Raw genomic sequence first — 15,213 nt, forward strand, 5'->3', positions numbered from 1 at the left:
CATTTACAAACACGTCATTAAAATGAACTGTAACTCCATGAATACTCAACGAAGAGACATGAGAGATATATCTATAGAAAGCTTGACATGTCTACTTTTCTAAACAAGTGCTCCCGAACAAATATTCTGTGATAAAGTAATCCATATCAAAACAAAGCGATGTCCTTTTTTTCACGTCTCCTTTCATTATATCTAATGTGTATGGAAGGCCAACAGGGTCAAATACACGTGAATTTTAACGTGTCAACAACACGTTAAATACGTGTATTTCATGCGTAGACAACACGTATTTAATATTATTTATTTATCGGCGCTGCACAACATGGTAAAATAATTTATATATTTTTTAAAGAGCTTCTTAAAATACTATATTACTCCAATGTTATACCCAATATTATTTAACGTGTTAAATAGTGTTGTTTACAAGTGAAAAATCAGCGGGTATTTAACATGTATTTCACGTGAAATACACTGAAGTACACCTTAAAAATCTGTTTGAAAAGGTCAATGTCATTGGCTGCTGAGGACTTGGGTCAAACCACTTCTGTGAGCTTAGTGGTTGGGGTGTACCATTCATAGACAGGCAACCACCATTTAACATGCTATAGATCAGCTTATTCAGCCTTATTATTTAGTCTTTTTTCTTTTCTGTTTTGTATAGCCTATAGAAATAATATATTTAAGTTTCAGTTTTATGAAATATTTATTTTATAATAAATAGTAATTAAAATGTTGTGGTGATAGTATAAAGTTTATAAAAGTTACAGTATTTTGTAATGAAACATGACTTTTTGTTAAGCTCTTGACTCACCGAAGTATACTATATATAGTGTCCCTTCTTTAATTTTTCAATAATGTATGATAATTTAAAATATGTTGTCAGTACTATTAAAATAAGATTAAATTGAATGGTATTTAGGAGATTATGGTTTTTGCATGACTTATTTCACATTCAACTAGACAACCCTGTCGTAGCTGTTATCATAGCCTAGGCTTTTTATTAAAAAAGAAAAAAGCAAGGGACCATGGAAAAAGACTGTTGCAGGTGTATTTTTTATGGTATTATTATTTTATTTTTTTTGCAGCAGGGCAACTCAAGAATGTTGGGCACACAAGTACTGTGGCTCTTTTGCCCCATGGCCAAGATGGCCAAGCCAACATCAAAGTTAGTTCACTAACTTTTAATTCTAGTTATTATTATTCTTCTGAGACTAAATTTCTGACTGCTACTCCTCCTAGACCGTTAACTCTACAGACTCCAAACTCGGCCAAACTCTCCAGACTAATCTGACTTGAGTTGCTATATCTTTTCTAACTGATTGTACTTACGGTTTTCATAAAAATAAAGATTAAAAATTATAAAAATCCCATAGACTTGCATTGAAAAGCCTCTGCTCACCTGAACATTCCGTGAACTCCAACTGTCAAAAATTCAAATCTAAACACACTGAAGCCCATTAGACTCAATCAGACTTCCCTTCTATGTACTATTACTAACCCATTCAAACTCATTCAAACTCATCTATCTATCTATCTATCTATCTATCTATCTATCTATCTATCTATCTATCTATATTCAAACTCATCTATCTATCTATCTATCTATATTCAAACTCGTCTATCTATCTATCTATATTCAAACTCATCTATCTATCTATCTATCTATATATCTATCTTCAAACTCATCTATCTATCTATATTAAAACTAATCTATCTATCAATCTATCTATCTATATTAAAACTAATCTATCTATCCATCTATCTATCATCAAACTCATCTATCTATATTAAACCTAATCTATCTATCTAAATCTATCTTTCTATCTATCTATATTAAAACTAATCTTTCTATCTATCTTATGGTTGTATCTATCTATCTTCTGACTGTATCTATCTATCCATCTATCTATCTATCTATATTAAAACTAATCTATCTCTCTATCCATCTATATTAAAACTAATCTATCTCTCTATCCATCTATATTAAAACTAATCTATCTCTCTATCCATCTATATTAAAACTAATCTATCTCTCTATCCATCTATATTAAAACTAATCTATCTATCTATCTATCTATCTATCTATCTATCTATCTATCTATCTATCTATCTATCTATCTATCTATCTATCTTCATAGCAACACTCTAGCAACTATCCAAACCAACCTAGAAACCACCCAGGGTATCCTAGCAACCTCATACCAAAATCTTAGCAACCACCCCGGGTACCCTAGCAACCGCATAGCAACACCTTAGCAACCACTCAGGGTACCCTAGCAACCGCATAGCAACACCCTAGCAACCATCCCAGTTACCCTAGCAACCGCATAGCAACACCTTAGCAACCACTCAGGGTACCCTAGCAACCGCATAGCAACACCCTAACAACCATCCCAGATACCCTAGCAACCGCATAGCAACACCTTAGCAACCACTCAGGGTACCCTAGCAACCGCATAGCAACACCCTAGCAACCATCCCAGATACACTAGCAACCGCATAGCAACACCTTAGCAACCACTCAGGGTACCCTAGCAACCGCATAGCAACACCCTAGCAACCATCCCAGATACCCTAGCAACCGCATAGCAACACCCTAGCAACCATCCCAGATACCATAGCAACCGCATAGCAACACCTTAGCAACCACTCAGGGTACCCTAGCAACCGCATAGCAACACCCTAGCAACCATCCCAGATACCATAGCAACCGCATAGCAACACCCTAGCAACCACTCCTGGGGACCCTAGATCTATCTATCTATCTTCTGACTGTGTCTATCTATCTATCTATCTATCTATCTATCTCTGACTGAAAACCATCAAACTTAAAACTTTTCAAACTTCTTAAACTTTTCAAACTTTTCTAACTTTTTCAGACTTTCTGGTCAGGCTTTCTCAAGCCAACTTAAAGTTTGTCTTGACGAACTTTTTTATCTAGTTATGTTGGCTTGGCAACAAGCCAACATACTGTTATGCTATTTAAACTTCTTCTTCTTCTTTTTCTTATTATTATTTTTCTGACAGAAATTCTGAACGCTACTCCTCCTAGGGCTTTAAAGCCACAAGCCCCAAACTCGGCAGACACCTGCGGGATAGAGCGGTGCTGGTTGCTATATCTTTTCAGACTGATCAGACTTAAAGTTTTTTTTTTATTAATTTTTAAATGTCAAATACATTACCCATAGACTTACATTAACTGAGAAAAATTGCGCCCCTAGTTGCAATAACCGAGATTAAGGGAGGAGTCGACCGGGTTTCGTTTCACTTTTAAACCGGTTAAAAATACCAAGTAAATAATACAATTTCCCTCAAACTGACAAGCTAAACCAACATATCTGATTATTACAGGGGTCAGGGCTCATTAATAATTTATTTCTGGGCAGAGAGCAGTTAGAAAGACGAGAGAAGAATCACTGCTGCTGTCTCCACGGAGCTCACAACGAGCGAATTCATTCTTATTTAAGACCTTTTAAAACGGCGATTGCACGCAATCCACACGTTAGAACACACCAAGAGCTAAAATCAGATGTTTCTGAACTGTTTAAAGTAATAACATGATATATTCGCGGCAGCGCGACTGCCCGCGAGCTCGCCATGTATTTCTCTGAACACTTGAAGAGAATTTACAGCCTGTCACATTAAAACACTGCAGCGAAACGGCACAAAACAATTAGAAGAATATATTATACACATGAAAATGAGTGTTTATATGTGATTGTGAGATTTTATCTGTCAGGCTGAACCTCACATCAATTGCTATGCATCGTCACAACATGGTAAAGTCATTTATATATATTTTTTAAGAGCTTCTTAAAATAAATATTCCTGCGAATGCACACAATCCACCCATTAGAACACACTAAGAGAAAAATCCAGGGGTTTTTGAGCCGTGTATGTGTGCAAAATGCAATATTTGACATCGCAAAGAGAAAAAAAAGTCACATGACAGCCGCGTTTGGGGCGAGATCAGACAAATAAATAGGCTACACATTTCATTCACTCTGACAAGCTAAATCAACATTTGTTATTATTACCGGGTCAGATATCTCATTAATAAATTATGTCTCTGACCAAAGAACAGAGAGAAAGACGAGAGAGAAATGAGCACTTCATCAGCATTTTTTAAGAGCTTCCAAAAATAATATCACAGCACTAGTCCACCCATTAGAACACAACAAGAGCAGAATTCAGGTGTTTTTGAGATGTTTATGTGTGCAAAATGACATATAATTTGACAGCGTGATACAGCTTATGAATACTGGAAGGAAAAAAAGTCACGACAGCCTTTTAACTCTGGAGTCGATTAACGCATATACGCGTTTTGAGTCATTTTCTCCTGATAACCCCGACAATTACTTAAATTACACTTTCAGTTTTAATCGAACAGATAAGAGCAATACATCAATCGAATCTGTAAAGGGTCCACTTTTTTTGGATACAAACATAATAACAACAAAACTTTGTGCACTTATAAAATAAAGATAACAAACAAGGTGTGCTGTCTCCAGCCTTGGTCTGCGCTGATCTTCATTTACAGCACGTCATTAAAATGAACTGTAACTCCATGAATACTCAACGAAGAGACATGAGAGATATATCTATAGAAAGCTTAACATGTCTACTTTTAAACCAAACGAGTGCTGCCGAACAAATATTCTGTGATAAAGTAATCCATATCAAAACAACGCGATGTCCTTTTTTCACGTCTAATGTGTATGGAAGGCCAAGAGGGTCAAATATACACGTGAATTTTAACGTGTCTCTGTAAAGGGTCTCCTTTTTATTGGATACAAACATAATAACAACAAAACTTTGGGCACTTATAAAATAAAGATAACAAACAAGGTGTGCTGTCTGCAGCCTTGGTCTGCGCTGATCTTCATTTACAAACTCGTCACTAAAATGAACTGTAACTCCATGAATACTCAACGAAGAGACATGAGAGATATATCTATAGAAAGCTTGACATGTCTACCTTTAAACTAAACAAGTTCTCCCGAACAAATATTCTGTGATAAAGTAATCCATATCAAAACAAAGCGATGTCCTTTTTTCACGTCTCCCTCATTATATCTAATGTGTATGGAAGGCCAAGAGGGTCAAATACACGTGAATTTTAACGCGTCAACAACATGTTAAATACGTGTATTTCATGCGTAGACAACACGTATTTAATATTATTTATTTATCGGCGCTGCACAACATGGTAAAGTAATTTATATATATATTTTTAAGAGCTTCTTAAAATACTATATTACTCCTATATTATATCCAATATTAGATAACGCCTTAAATACGTGTTGTTTACACATGAAAAATCAGAGGGTATTTAACGTGTATTTCACGTGTTAAATACACGTGAAATTCACGTGAAGTACAAGTTAAAAATCAATTTGAAGAGGTCAATTTCATTGGCTGCTGAGGACTTGGGTCAAACCACTTCTGTGAGCTTAGAAGGGTGTATCATTCATAGACAGGCAACCACCATTTAACATGCTATAGATCAGCTTATTCAGCCTTATTATTTAGTCTTTTTTCTTTTCCGTTTTGTATAGCCTATAGAAATAATATATTTAAGTTTCAGTTTTATGAAATATTTATTTTATAATAAATATTAATTAAAATTTTGATTAAAATTCTTTAATTTTTCAGTAATGTGTGATAACTTAAAATATGTTGTCAGTACTATTAAAATAAGATTAAATTGAATGGTATTTAGGAGATTATTGTTTTTGCATGACTTATTTCACATTCAGCTAGACAACCCTGTCGTAGCTGTTTTCATAGCCTAGGCTTTTTATTTAAAAAGAAAACAGCAAGGGACCATGGAAAAAGACTGTCGCAGGTGTATTTTTTTATGGTATTATTTATTTTATTTTTTTGGCAGCGGGGCAACTCAAGAATGCTGGGCACACAAGTACTGTGGCTCTTTTGCCCCATGGCCAAGATGGCCAAGCCAACATCAAAGTTAGTTCACTAACTTTTAATTCTAGTTATTATTATTCTTCTGAGACAGAATGTCAAACGCTACTCCTCCTAGGGCTTTTAAGCCACAAGCCCCAAACTCGGCAGACACCTGCGGGATATAGCGGTGCTGGTTGCTATATCTTTTCAGACTGATCAGACTTAAAGTTTTTTTTTAATTAATTTTTTAATGTAAAAATACATTACCCATAGACTTACATTGTCTGAGAAAAATGAGATTTAGGGGAGGAGTCGGGTTTCGTTTCACTTTTAAACCGGTTAAAAATACAAGTAAATAATACAATTTCCTTCAAACTGACAAGCTAAACCAACATATCTGATTAGTACAGGGGTTAGGGCTCAATAATTGATTTCTGGGCAGAGAGCAGTCAGAAAGACGAGAGAATAATCAGCTGCTGCTCAGCTCAGGCTGTCTCCACGGAGCTCACAACGAGCGAATTCATTCTTATTTAAGACCTTTTAAAACGGCGATTGCACACAATTTACCCGTTAGAACACACCAAGAGCTAAATTCAGATGTTTCTGAACTGTTTAAAGTAATAACATGATATATTCGCGGCAGCCAAATGTCCACGAGCTCGCGATGTATTTCTCTCGGACAAATAAATAGGCTACACATTTCATTCACACTGACAAGCTAAACCAACATATGTTATTATTATCGGGTCAGATCTCAAATAAACTAGAATTAAAAGTTAGTGAACTAACTTTGATGTTGGCTTGGCCATCTTGACCATGGGGCAAAAGAGCCACAGTACTTTTGTGCCCAACATTCTTGAGTTGCCCTGCTGCAAAAAAATTAAAATAAAATAATACCATAAAAAAATACACCTGCAACAGTCTTTTTCCATGGTCCCTTGCTGTTTTCTTTTTTTAATAAAAAGCCTAGGCTATGATAACAGCTACAACAGGGTTGTATAGCAGAATGCGAAAAAAGTCATGCAAAAACCATAATCTCCTAAATACCATTCAATTTAATCTTATTTTAATAGTACTGACAACATATTTTAAGTTATCACACATTACTGAAAAATTAAAGAAGGGACACTATATATAGTATAGTTCGGCGAGTCAAGAGCTAAACAAAAAGTCCTGTTTCATTACGAAATACTGTAACTTTTATAAACTTTATACTATCACCACAAATTTTTTAATTAATATTTATTATAAAATAAATATTTCATAAAACTGAAACTTAAATATATTATTTCTATAGGCTATACAAAACAGAAAAGAAAAAAGACTAAATAATAAGGCTGAATAAGCTGATCTATAGCATGTTAAATGGTGGTTGCCTGACTATGAATGGTACACCCCTCTAAGCTCACAGAAGTGGTTTGACCCAAGTCCTCAGCAGCCAATGACATTGACCTCTTCAAACTGATTTTATAGTGTACTTCACATGTATTTCACGTGTACTTCACGTGTATTTAACACGTGAAATACAAGTTAAATACTCGCTGATTTTCCACGTGTAAACAACACATATTTAAGGTGTTAAACAATATTGGATATAATATTGGAGTAATATCCCAAATGGTTGATTTGTCACTTTATGGTAAACGTAGAAAAGCTAAGCTAATGTTTTCAGATAATCCTTTCTGCTGTCAGAATGTACTATTTGCTGAGAAATATAACTTTCTGATCATTCATTATAGTTCATATTTTCTGATTTCCATAGTATGTGTATGAATTCTGGTACTTTTGCCATAAAGTGACATATCAACCATTTGGTAGAGGCCGATATAAAAAAAAATTTGGGACGTGTTGAAAAAAAATACATTGAGTGTGGTAACTAATGACCTAAGGAGATAAGAAATGCAAACAAAAACATTTTCAAATGCTTTTTTCTTGGTGGGGCAGTTAAAGGGTTAAAGTATTTTAAGAAGCTCTTAAAAAATATATAAATGACTTGACCATGTTGTGCAGCGCAGATAAATAAATAATATTAAATACGTGTTGTCTACGCATGAAATACACGTATTTAACGTGTTGTTGAAGCGTTAAAATTCACGTGTATTTGACCCTCTTGGCCTTCCATACACATTAGATATAATGAAGGGAGACGTGAAAAAAGGACATCACGTTGTTTTGATATGGATTACTTTATCACAGAATATTTGTTCAGGAGCACTTGTTTAGTTTAAAAGTAGACATGTCAAGCTTTCTATAGATATATCTCTCATGTCTCTTCGTTGAGTATTCATGAAGTTACAGTTCATTTTAATGACGTGTTTGTAAATGAAGATCAGCGCAGACCAAGGCTGCAGACAGCACACCTTGTTTGTTATCTTTATTTTATAAGTGCCCAAAGTTTTGTTGTTATTATGTTTGTATCCAAAAAAAGTTGACCCTTTACAGAGACACGTTAAAATTCACGTGTATTTGACCCTCTTGGCCTTCCATACACATTAGACGTGAAAAAAGGACATCGCGTTGTTTTGATATGGATTATTTTATCACAGAATATTTGTTCGGCAGCACTTGATTGGTTTAAAAGTAGACATGTCAAGCTTTCTATAGATATATCTCTCATGTCTCTTCGTTGAGTATTCATGGAGTTACAGTTACGAATTCCCTCGATGTCAAATGATATTTCGTTTCGCACGGCTTAACAAACACCTGGATTTTGCTCGTTTTGTTCTAATGAGTGGATGTGCATTAATATTTTGAGGAACTCTTAAAAATATATATATAAATGACTTTACCATGTTGTGACGATGGATAGCAATTAATGTGACGTTCAGAACTTCAGCCTGACAGATAAAATCTCACAAGCACATATAAACACTAATTTTCATGTGTATGATATATTCTTCTAATTGTTTTGTGCCGTTTCGCTGCAGTGTTTTAATGTGAAAGGCTGTGAATTCTCTATTTTAGACTTCAATTGTTCAGAGAAATACATCGCGAGCTCGCGGGCAGTTGGCTGCCGCGAATATATCATGTTATTACTTTAAACAGTTCAGAAACATCTGAATTTAGCTCTTGGTGTGTTCTAACGTATGGATTGCGTGCAATCGCCGTTTTAAAAGGTCTTAAATAAGAATAAATTCGCTCGTTGTGAGCTCCGTGGAGACAGCCTGAGCTGAGCAGCCGTGATTCTTCTCTCGTCTTTCTGACTGCTCTCTGCCCAGACATCAAGTATTCATAAGCTGTATCACGCTGTCAAATTATATTTCATTTTGCACACATAAACAGTTCAAAAACACCTGAATTCTGCTCTTGTTGTGTTCTAATGGGTGGATAAGTGCAATTCGCTGTGATATTATTTTTGGAAGCGCAAAAAATGCTGATGAAGCGCTCATTTCTCTCTCGTCTTTCTCGCTGTTCTTTGGCCAGAGACATAATTTATAAATGAGATCTGACCCGGTAATAATAACATATGTTGGTTTAGCTTGTCAGTGTGAATGAAATGTGTAGCCTATTTGTTTGTCCGATCTCGCCCCGAGACGCGGCTGTCATGTGGACTTGAAGTGTTCAGAGAATTACATCGCGAGCTCGCGGACATTTGGGTACCGCGAATATATCATGTTATTACTTTAAACAGTTCAGAAACATCTGAATTTAGCTCTTGGTGTGTTCTAACGTGTGGATTGCGTGCAATCGCCGTTTTAAAAGGTCTTAAATAAGAATAAATTCGCTCTTTGTGAGCTCCGTGGAGACAGCCTGAGCTGATCAGCCGTGATTTTTCTGTCGTCTTTCTGACTGCTCTCTGCCCAGAAATTAATTATTATTGAGCCCTAACCCCTGTACTAATCAGATATGTTGGTTTAGCTTGTCAGTTTGAAGGAAATTGTATTATTTACTTGTATTTTTAACCGGTTTAAAAGTGAAAAGAAACCCGACTCCTCCCCTAAATCTCATTGCAACTGTAGGGGCGCAATTTTTCTCAGACAATGTAAGTCTATGGGTAATGAATTTTGACATTTAAAAATTAATAAAAAAAAAAAAAACTTTAAGTCTGATCACTCTGAAAAGATATAGCACACACCACCACTCTGTCCCGCAGGTGTCTGCCGAGTTTGGGGCTTGTGGCTTTAATGCCCTAATAAAAATAAAAATAAGTTTAAATAGCATAAGCCAAGCCAACATAATTATGTCTCTGGCCAAAGAACAGAGACAAAGACGAGAGAGAAATGAGCGCTTAGCATTTTTTAAGCATTTTTTTGCGAATGCACTAATCCACCCATTAGAACACAACAAGAGTAGAATTCAGGTGTTTTTGAGCTGTTTATGTGTGCAAAATGAAAAATAATTTGACGGCGTGATACAGCTTATGAATACTGGAAGGAAAAAAAGTCACGACAGCCTTTTAACTCTGGAGTCGATTAATGCATATAGCCTACGCGTTTTGAGTCATTTTCTCCTGATAACCCCGAAAAATACTTAAATTACACTTTCAGTTTTAATCGTACAGATAAGAGCAATAGATCAATCGAATCTGTAAAGGGTCCACTTTTTTTTGGATACAAACATAATAACAACAAAACTTTGTGCACTTATAAAATAAAGATAACAAACAAGGTGTGCTGTCTGCAGCCTTGGTCTGCGCTGATCTTCATTTACAAACACGTAATTAAAATGAACTGTAACTCCATGAATACTCAACGAAGAGACATGAGAGATATATCTATAGAAAGCTTGACATGTCTACTTTTAAACCAAACAAGTGCTGCCGAACAAATATTCTGTGATAAAGTAATCCATATCAAAACAACGCGATGTCCTTTTTTCACTTCTAATGTGTATGGAAGGCCAAGAGGGTCAAATACATGTGAATTTTAACGTGTCTCTGTAAAGGGTCTATACTTTTATTGGATACAAACATAATAACAAAAAAACTTTTGGCACTTATAAAATAAAGATAACAAACAAGGTGTGCTGTCTGCAGCCTTGGTCTGCGCTGATCTTCATTTACAAACACGTCATTAAAATGACCTGTAACTCCATGAATACTCAATGAAGAGACATGAGAGATATATCTATAGAAAGCTTGACATGTCTACTTTTAAACTAAACAAGTGCTCCCGAACAAATATTCTGTGATAAAGTAATACATATCAAAACAACGCGATGTCCTTTTTTCACGTCTCCCTTCATTATATCTAATGTGTATGGAAGGCCAAGAGGGTCAAATACACGTGAATTTTAACGCGTCAACAACACGTTAAATACGTGTATTTCATGCGTAGACAACACGTATTTAATATTATTTATTTATCGGCGCTGCACAACATGGTAAAGTCATTTATATTTTTTAAAGAGCTTCTTAAAATACTATATTACTCCGATATTATATCCAATATTATTTAACGCGTTAAATACGTGTTGTTTACACGTGAAAAATCAGCGGGTATTTCACGTGTATTTCACGTGTTAAATACACATGAAATACACGTAAAGTACACGTTAAAAATCAGTTTGAAGAGGTCAATGTGATTGGCTGCTGAGGACTTGGGTCAAACCACTTCTGTGAGCTTAGAGGGGTGTAACATTCATAGACAAGCAACCACCATTTAAAATGCTATAGATCAGCTTATTCAGCCTTATTATTTAGTCTTTTTTCTTTTCTGTTTTGTATAGCCTATAGAAATAATATATTTAAGTTTCAGTTTTATGAAATATTTATTTTATAATAAATATTAATACAAATTTTGTGGTGATAGTATAAAGTTTATAAAAGTTACAGTATTTTGTAATGAAACAGGACTTTTTGTTTAGCTCTTGACTCGCCAAAGTATACTATATATAGTGTCCCTTCTTTAATTTTTCAGTAATGTGTGATAACTTAAAATATGTTGTCAGTACTATTAAAATAAGATTACATTGAATGGTATTTAGGAGATTATGGTTTTTTCATGACTTATTTCGCATTCAGCTAGACAACCCTGTCGTAGCTGTTATCATAGCCTAGGCTTTTTATTAAAAAAGAAAACAGCAAGGGACCATGGAAAAACACTGTTGCAGGTGTATTTTTTTATGGTATTATTATTTTTATTTTTTTTAAAGCAGGGCAACTCAAGAATGTTGGGCACACAAGTACTGTGGCTCTTTTGCCCCATGGCCAAGATGGCCAAGCCAACATCAAAGTTAGTTCACTAACTTTTAATTCTAGTTATTATTATTTTTCTGTCCGGAAAAATATTTGGACACTAACTCCTCCTAGACCGTTCAAGCTACGTACTCCAAACTCGGGTCAGACCTTCATACTGTTCTGACTTGGTGTGCTATATCTTTTCAGACTGGTTTGAGTTACGGTTTTCTTAGAAATTAATATTAAAAAGTCATAAAAATCCCATAGACTTTCATTGACAGGATGTTCAGATGACCCAAGCTCCAAATCCCATTAGACTCGATCAAGCTTTGATGCTAATCAATTTAAACTCATTCAAACTCATCTATCTATCTATCTATCTATCTGACTATTTCTATCTATCTATCTATCTATCTATCTATCTATCATAGAACATAAATCATGGTTAACTATGATAAATCATGCTAGAATCAGTAAATCATTCTAGAACGTGGTAAATCGTGGTATACTATAGTAAATCATGGTAAACTATGGTAAACCGTGGTAAATAATGGTAAATCATGGTAAACTATGGTAAATCGTGGTAAATAATGGTAAATAATGGTAAACTATGGCAAATCGTGGTAAACTATGGTAAATCATGCTAGAATCATAGTAAATAATACTTGAACATGGTAAATCATGGTATACTATAGTAAATAATGGTAAACTATGGTAAATCGTGGTAAACTATGGTAAATCATGCTAAACTATGATAAATCAATGCTAGAATCAGTAAATTATAATTGAACATGGCAAATCGTGGTATACTATAGTAAATCGTGGTAAATCATGGTAAACTATGGTAAATCATGCTAGAATCAATAAATCATACTTGAACATGGTAAATCGTGGTATACTATAGTAAATCATGGTAAACTATGGTAAATCGTGGTAAATCATGGTAAACAATGCTAAATCATGCTAGAATCAGTAAATCATAATTGAAAATGGTAAATCATGGTAAACTATGATAAAACATGCTAGAATCAGTAAATCATACTTGAACTTGATAAATCGTGGTATACTATAGTAAATCATGGTAAACTATGGTAAATCATGGTAAATAATGGTAAACTATGGTAAATCATGGTAAACTATGGTAAATCGTGGTACACTATGGTAAATAATGCTAGAAACATGCTAGTCGCATGGTAGTCATGCTAGAAAAATGCTAGCAATATGCTAATAATGTTAGCAAAATGCTAGTCGCATGCTAGTCATGCTAGAAACATGATAACACCAAATGCTAACATGCTAAAATCATGCTAATCATGTTAGCAACATGCTAGTCGAATGTTAATCATGTTAGAAACATGCTAGCAACATGCTAATCATGCTAGAAACATGCTAGCGACATGCTAACAAAATGTTAATATTGCTAGAAAAATGCTAACGACATTCTAGCAACATGCTAATCATGCTAGAAAACATGCTAGTAACATGATAATAATGCTAGAAACATGCTAGTGACATGCTAGAAACATGCTAGCAACATCCTAATCATGGTAAAATAATGCTAACAACATGCTAGAAACATGCTATTAACATGCTAATCATGATAGAAACATGCTAGTCGCATGATTATCATGCTAGAAACATGCTAACAACATGCTAAAATCATGCTAATCATGTTAGCAACATGCTAGTCGAATGTTAATCATGTTAGAAACATGCTAGCAACATGTTAATCAGGCTAGAAACATGTTAGCGACATGCTAACAAAATGCTAATATTGCTAGAAAAATGCTAACGACATGCTAGCAACATGCTAATCATGCTAGCAACATGCTAATTATGTTAGAAACATGCTAGTAACATGCTAATCATGCTAGAAACATGCTAGCTACATGCTAGTCTTGCTAGAAAAATGCAAACAACATGCTAACAACATGCTAGTAACTTGGTAATCATGGTAGAAACATGTTAGTCGCATGCATTCTTTCTGTCAAACTAATCTATCTATCATTTTTTCTTTTGAAGTAATCTATATAATTGTAACTAATATATCTTTCTTTCAACTAATCTATCAATCTAACTTTAAACTATAAACTTCTAACTTCTTTGAACTTCTTTGAACTTCTTCAAACTTTCTGGTCAGGCTTTCTCAAGCCAACTTAAAGTTTGTCTCAACAAACTTTTTTTCTAGTTTTTCTTATTATTCTTATTTTTCTTACTCAAATTAGTCTTATTGTATTTTTCTAGTGCTAAAATAAATCACTTTTATGCTGTCTAAGTTTCTGTCTAGTGTTTTATAATTGTTCGCCGGCACCCCCCATTATGGGACTTACAGCTGAAAGTGCTATACCTAACTTATAATTGTAATTTATCAGTGTGTTACAAACATAATTTTGATGTCTTTGTAAAGAAGACACTTTGCTGGCTACTCTTCAGCACTGATCAATGTTGCTTTTAAAATCTGACCAGATACAGGTATTGAAGTAATATTTTATGGAATCATTGGATCTGCCTTGTTTTCTTCTTCTATTATTTTGCCTGTAAATAATTTAGTTTTAGCCTTTAAACAAAGTCATTGGCTTTTTCTGCTTGTCCTCACAGCATGTACAGTAAGTGACTATTATTATTATGATTATTTATTTTTTAAATATATATATATAAATCAATTATGTATAACTAGTTTATCATCCATCATTCTTAGTCACACCTGCCCAACACCCACTCACTCACTGTTGCATTTTGTTTTGGTTTGATGTAATCAGGTGCGCAGAAACTTCCGGGAATTTTTCTTGTCCTCTCCACTGCTCAAGATCTGCTATGATGTTGTGACCTGGGCTGCCACTCAGCTGACTGTCTGCTACATTGTAATGCCCTTCCTTCTACTTGCAGTGGAACCAACCTTGCAGTATTACAGGTAAAAGCTCAGCTATTCAATTTTGTGTAGTGTGAAATTTGGCAATAAATAGTGAAGTAGTGTGAAGTCTGGTCCACATTCAGCTTGTTCTGGTCAAGAACTGTCTATTAAAAAACAAAGTTGTTATCCTCTCAGCATATAAAATTTCCAACCACAGTTTTTGTTTTATGTGAATTTTAAGGGTAGGTAAATCTAGGTTACACTTTATTTTGATTGTCCACTTTAGACATTCTACTAACTGTAAATAACTAGAGCATTTGCGGACTGTTAGGTTAGG

The 15,213-nt window shown here is 34.6% G+C and overlaps 1 protein-coding gene across 1 annotated transcript in view; it reads left to right on the plus strand.

The window, feature by feature from the left end:
• The window catches only part of mboat1 (membrane bound O-acyltransferase domain containing 1), a gene marked incomplete at its 5' end in the record, with an annotated part of 123,308 nt that overhangs the window by 97,721 nt on the left and 10,374 nt on the right, over positions 1–15,213 (plus strand). The window contains one exon of the mRNA XM_026258780.1: positions 14,785–14,936. Coding sequence (XP_026114565.1) covers positions 14,785–14,936 — 152 coding nt within the window. The remainder of the gene's footprint in view (positions 1–14,784; positions 14,937–15,213) is intronic.

This window comes from Carassius auratus, unplaced genomic scaffold (genome assembly GCF_003368295.1).
Source record: "Carassius auratus strain Wakin unplaced genomic scaffold, ASM336829v1 scaf_tig00214794, whole genome shotgun sequence".
Taxonomy (NCBI): domain Eukaryota; kingdom Metazoa; phylum Chordata; class Actinopteri; order Cypriniformes; family Cyprinidae; genus Carassius; species Carassius auratus.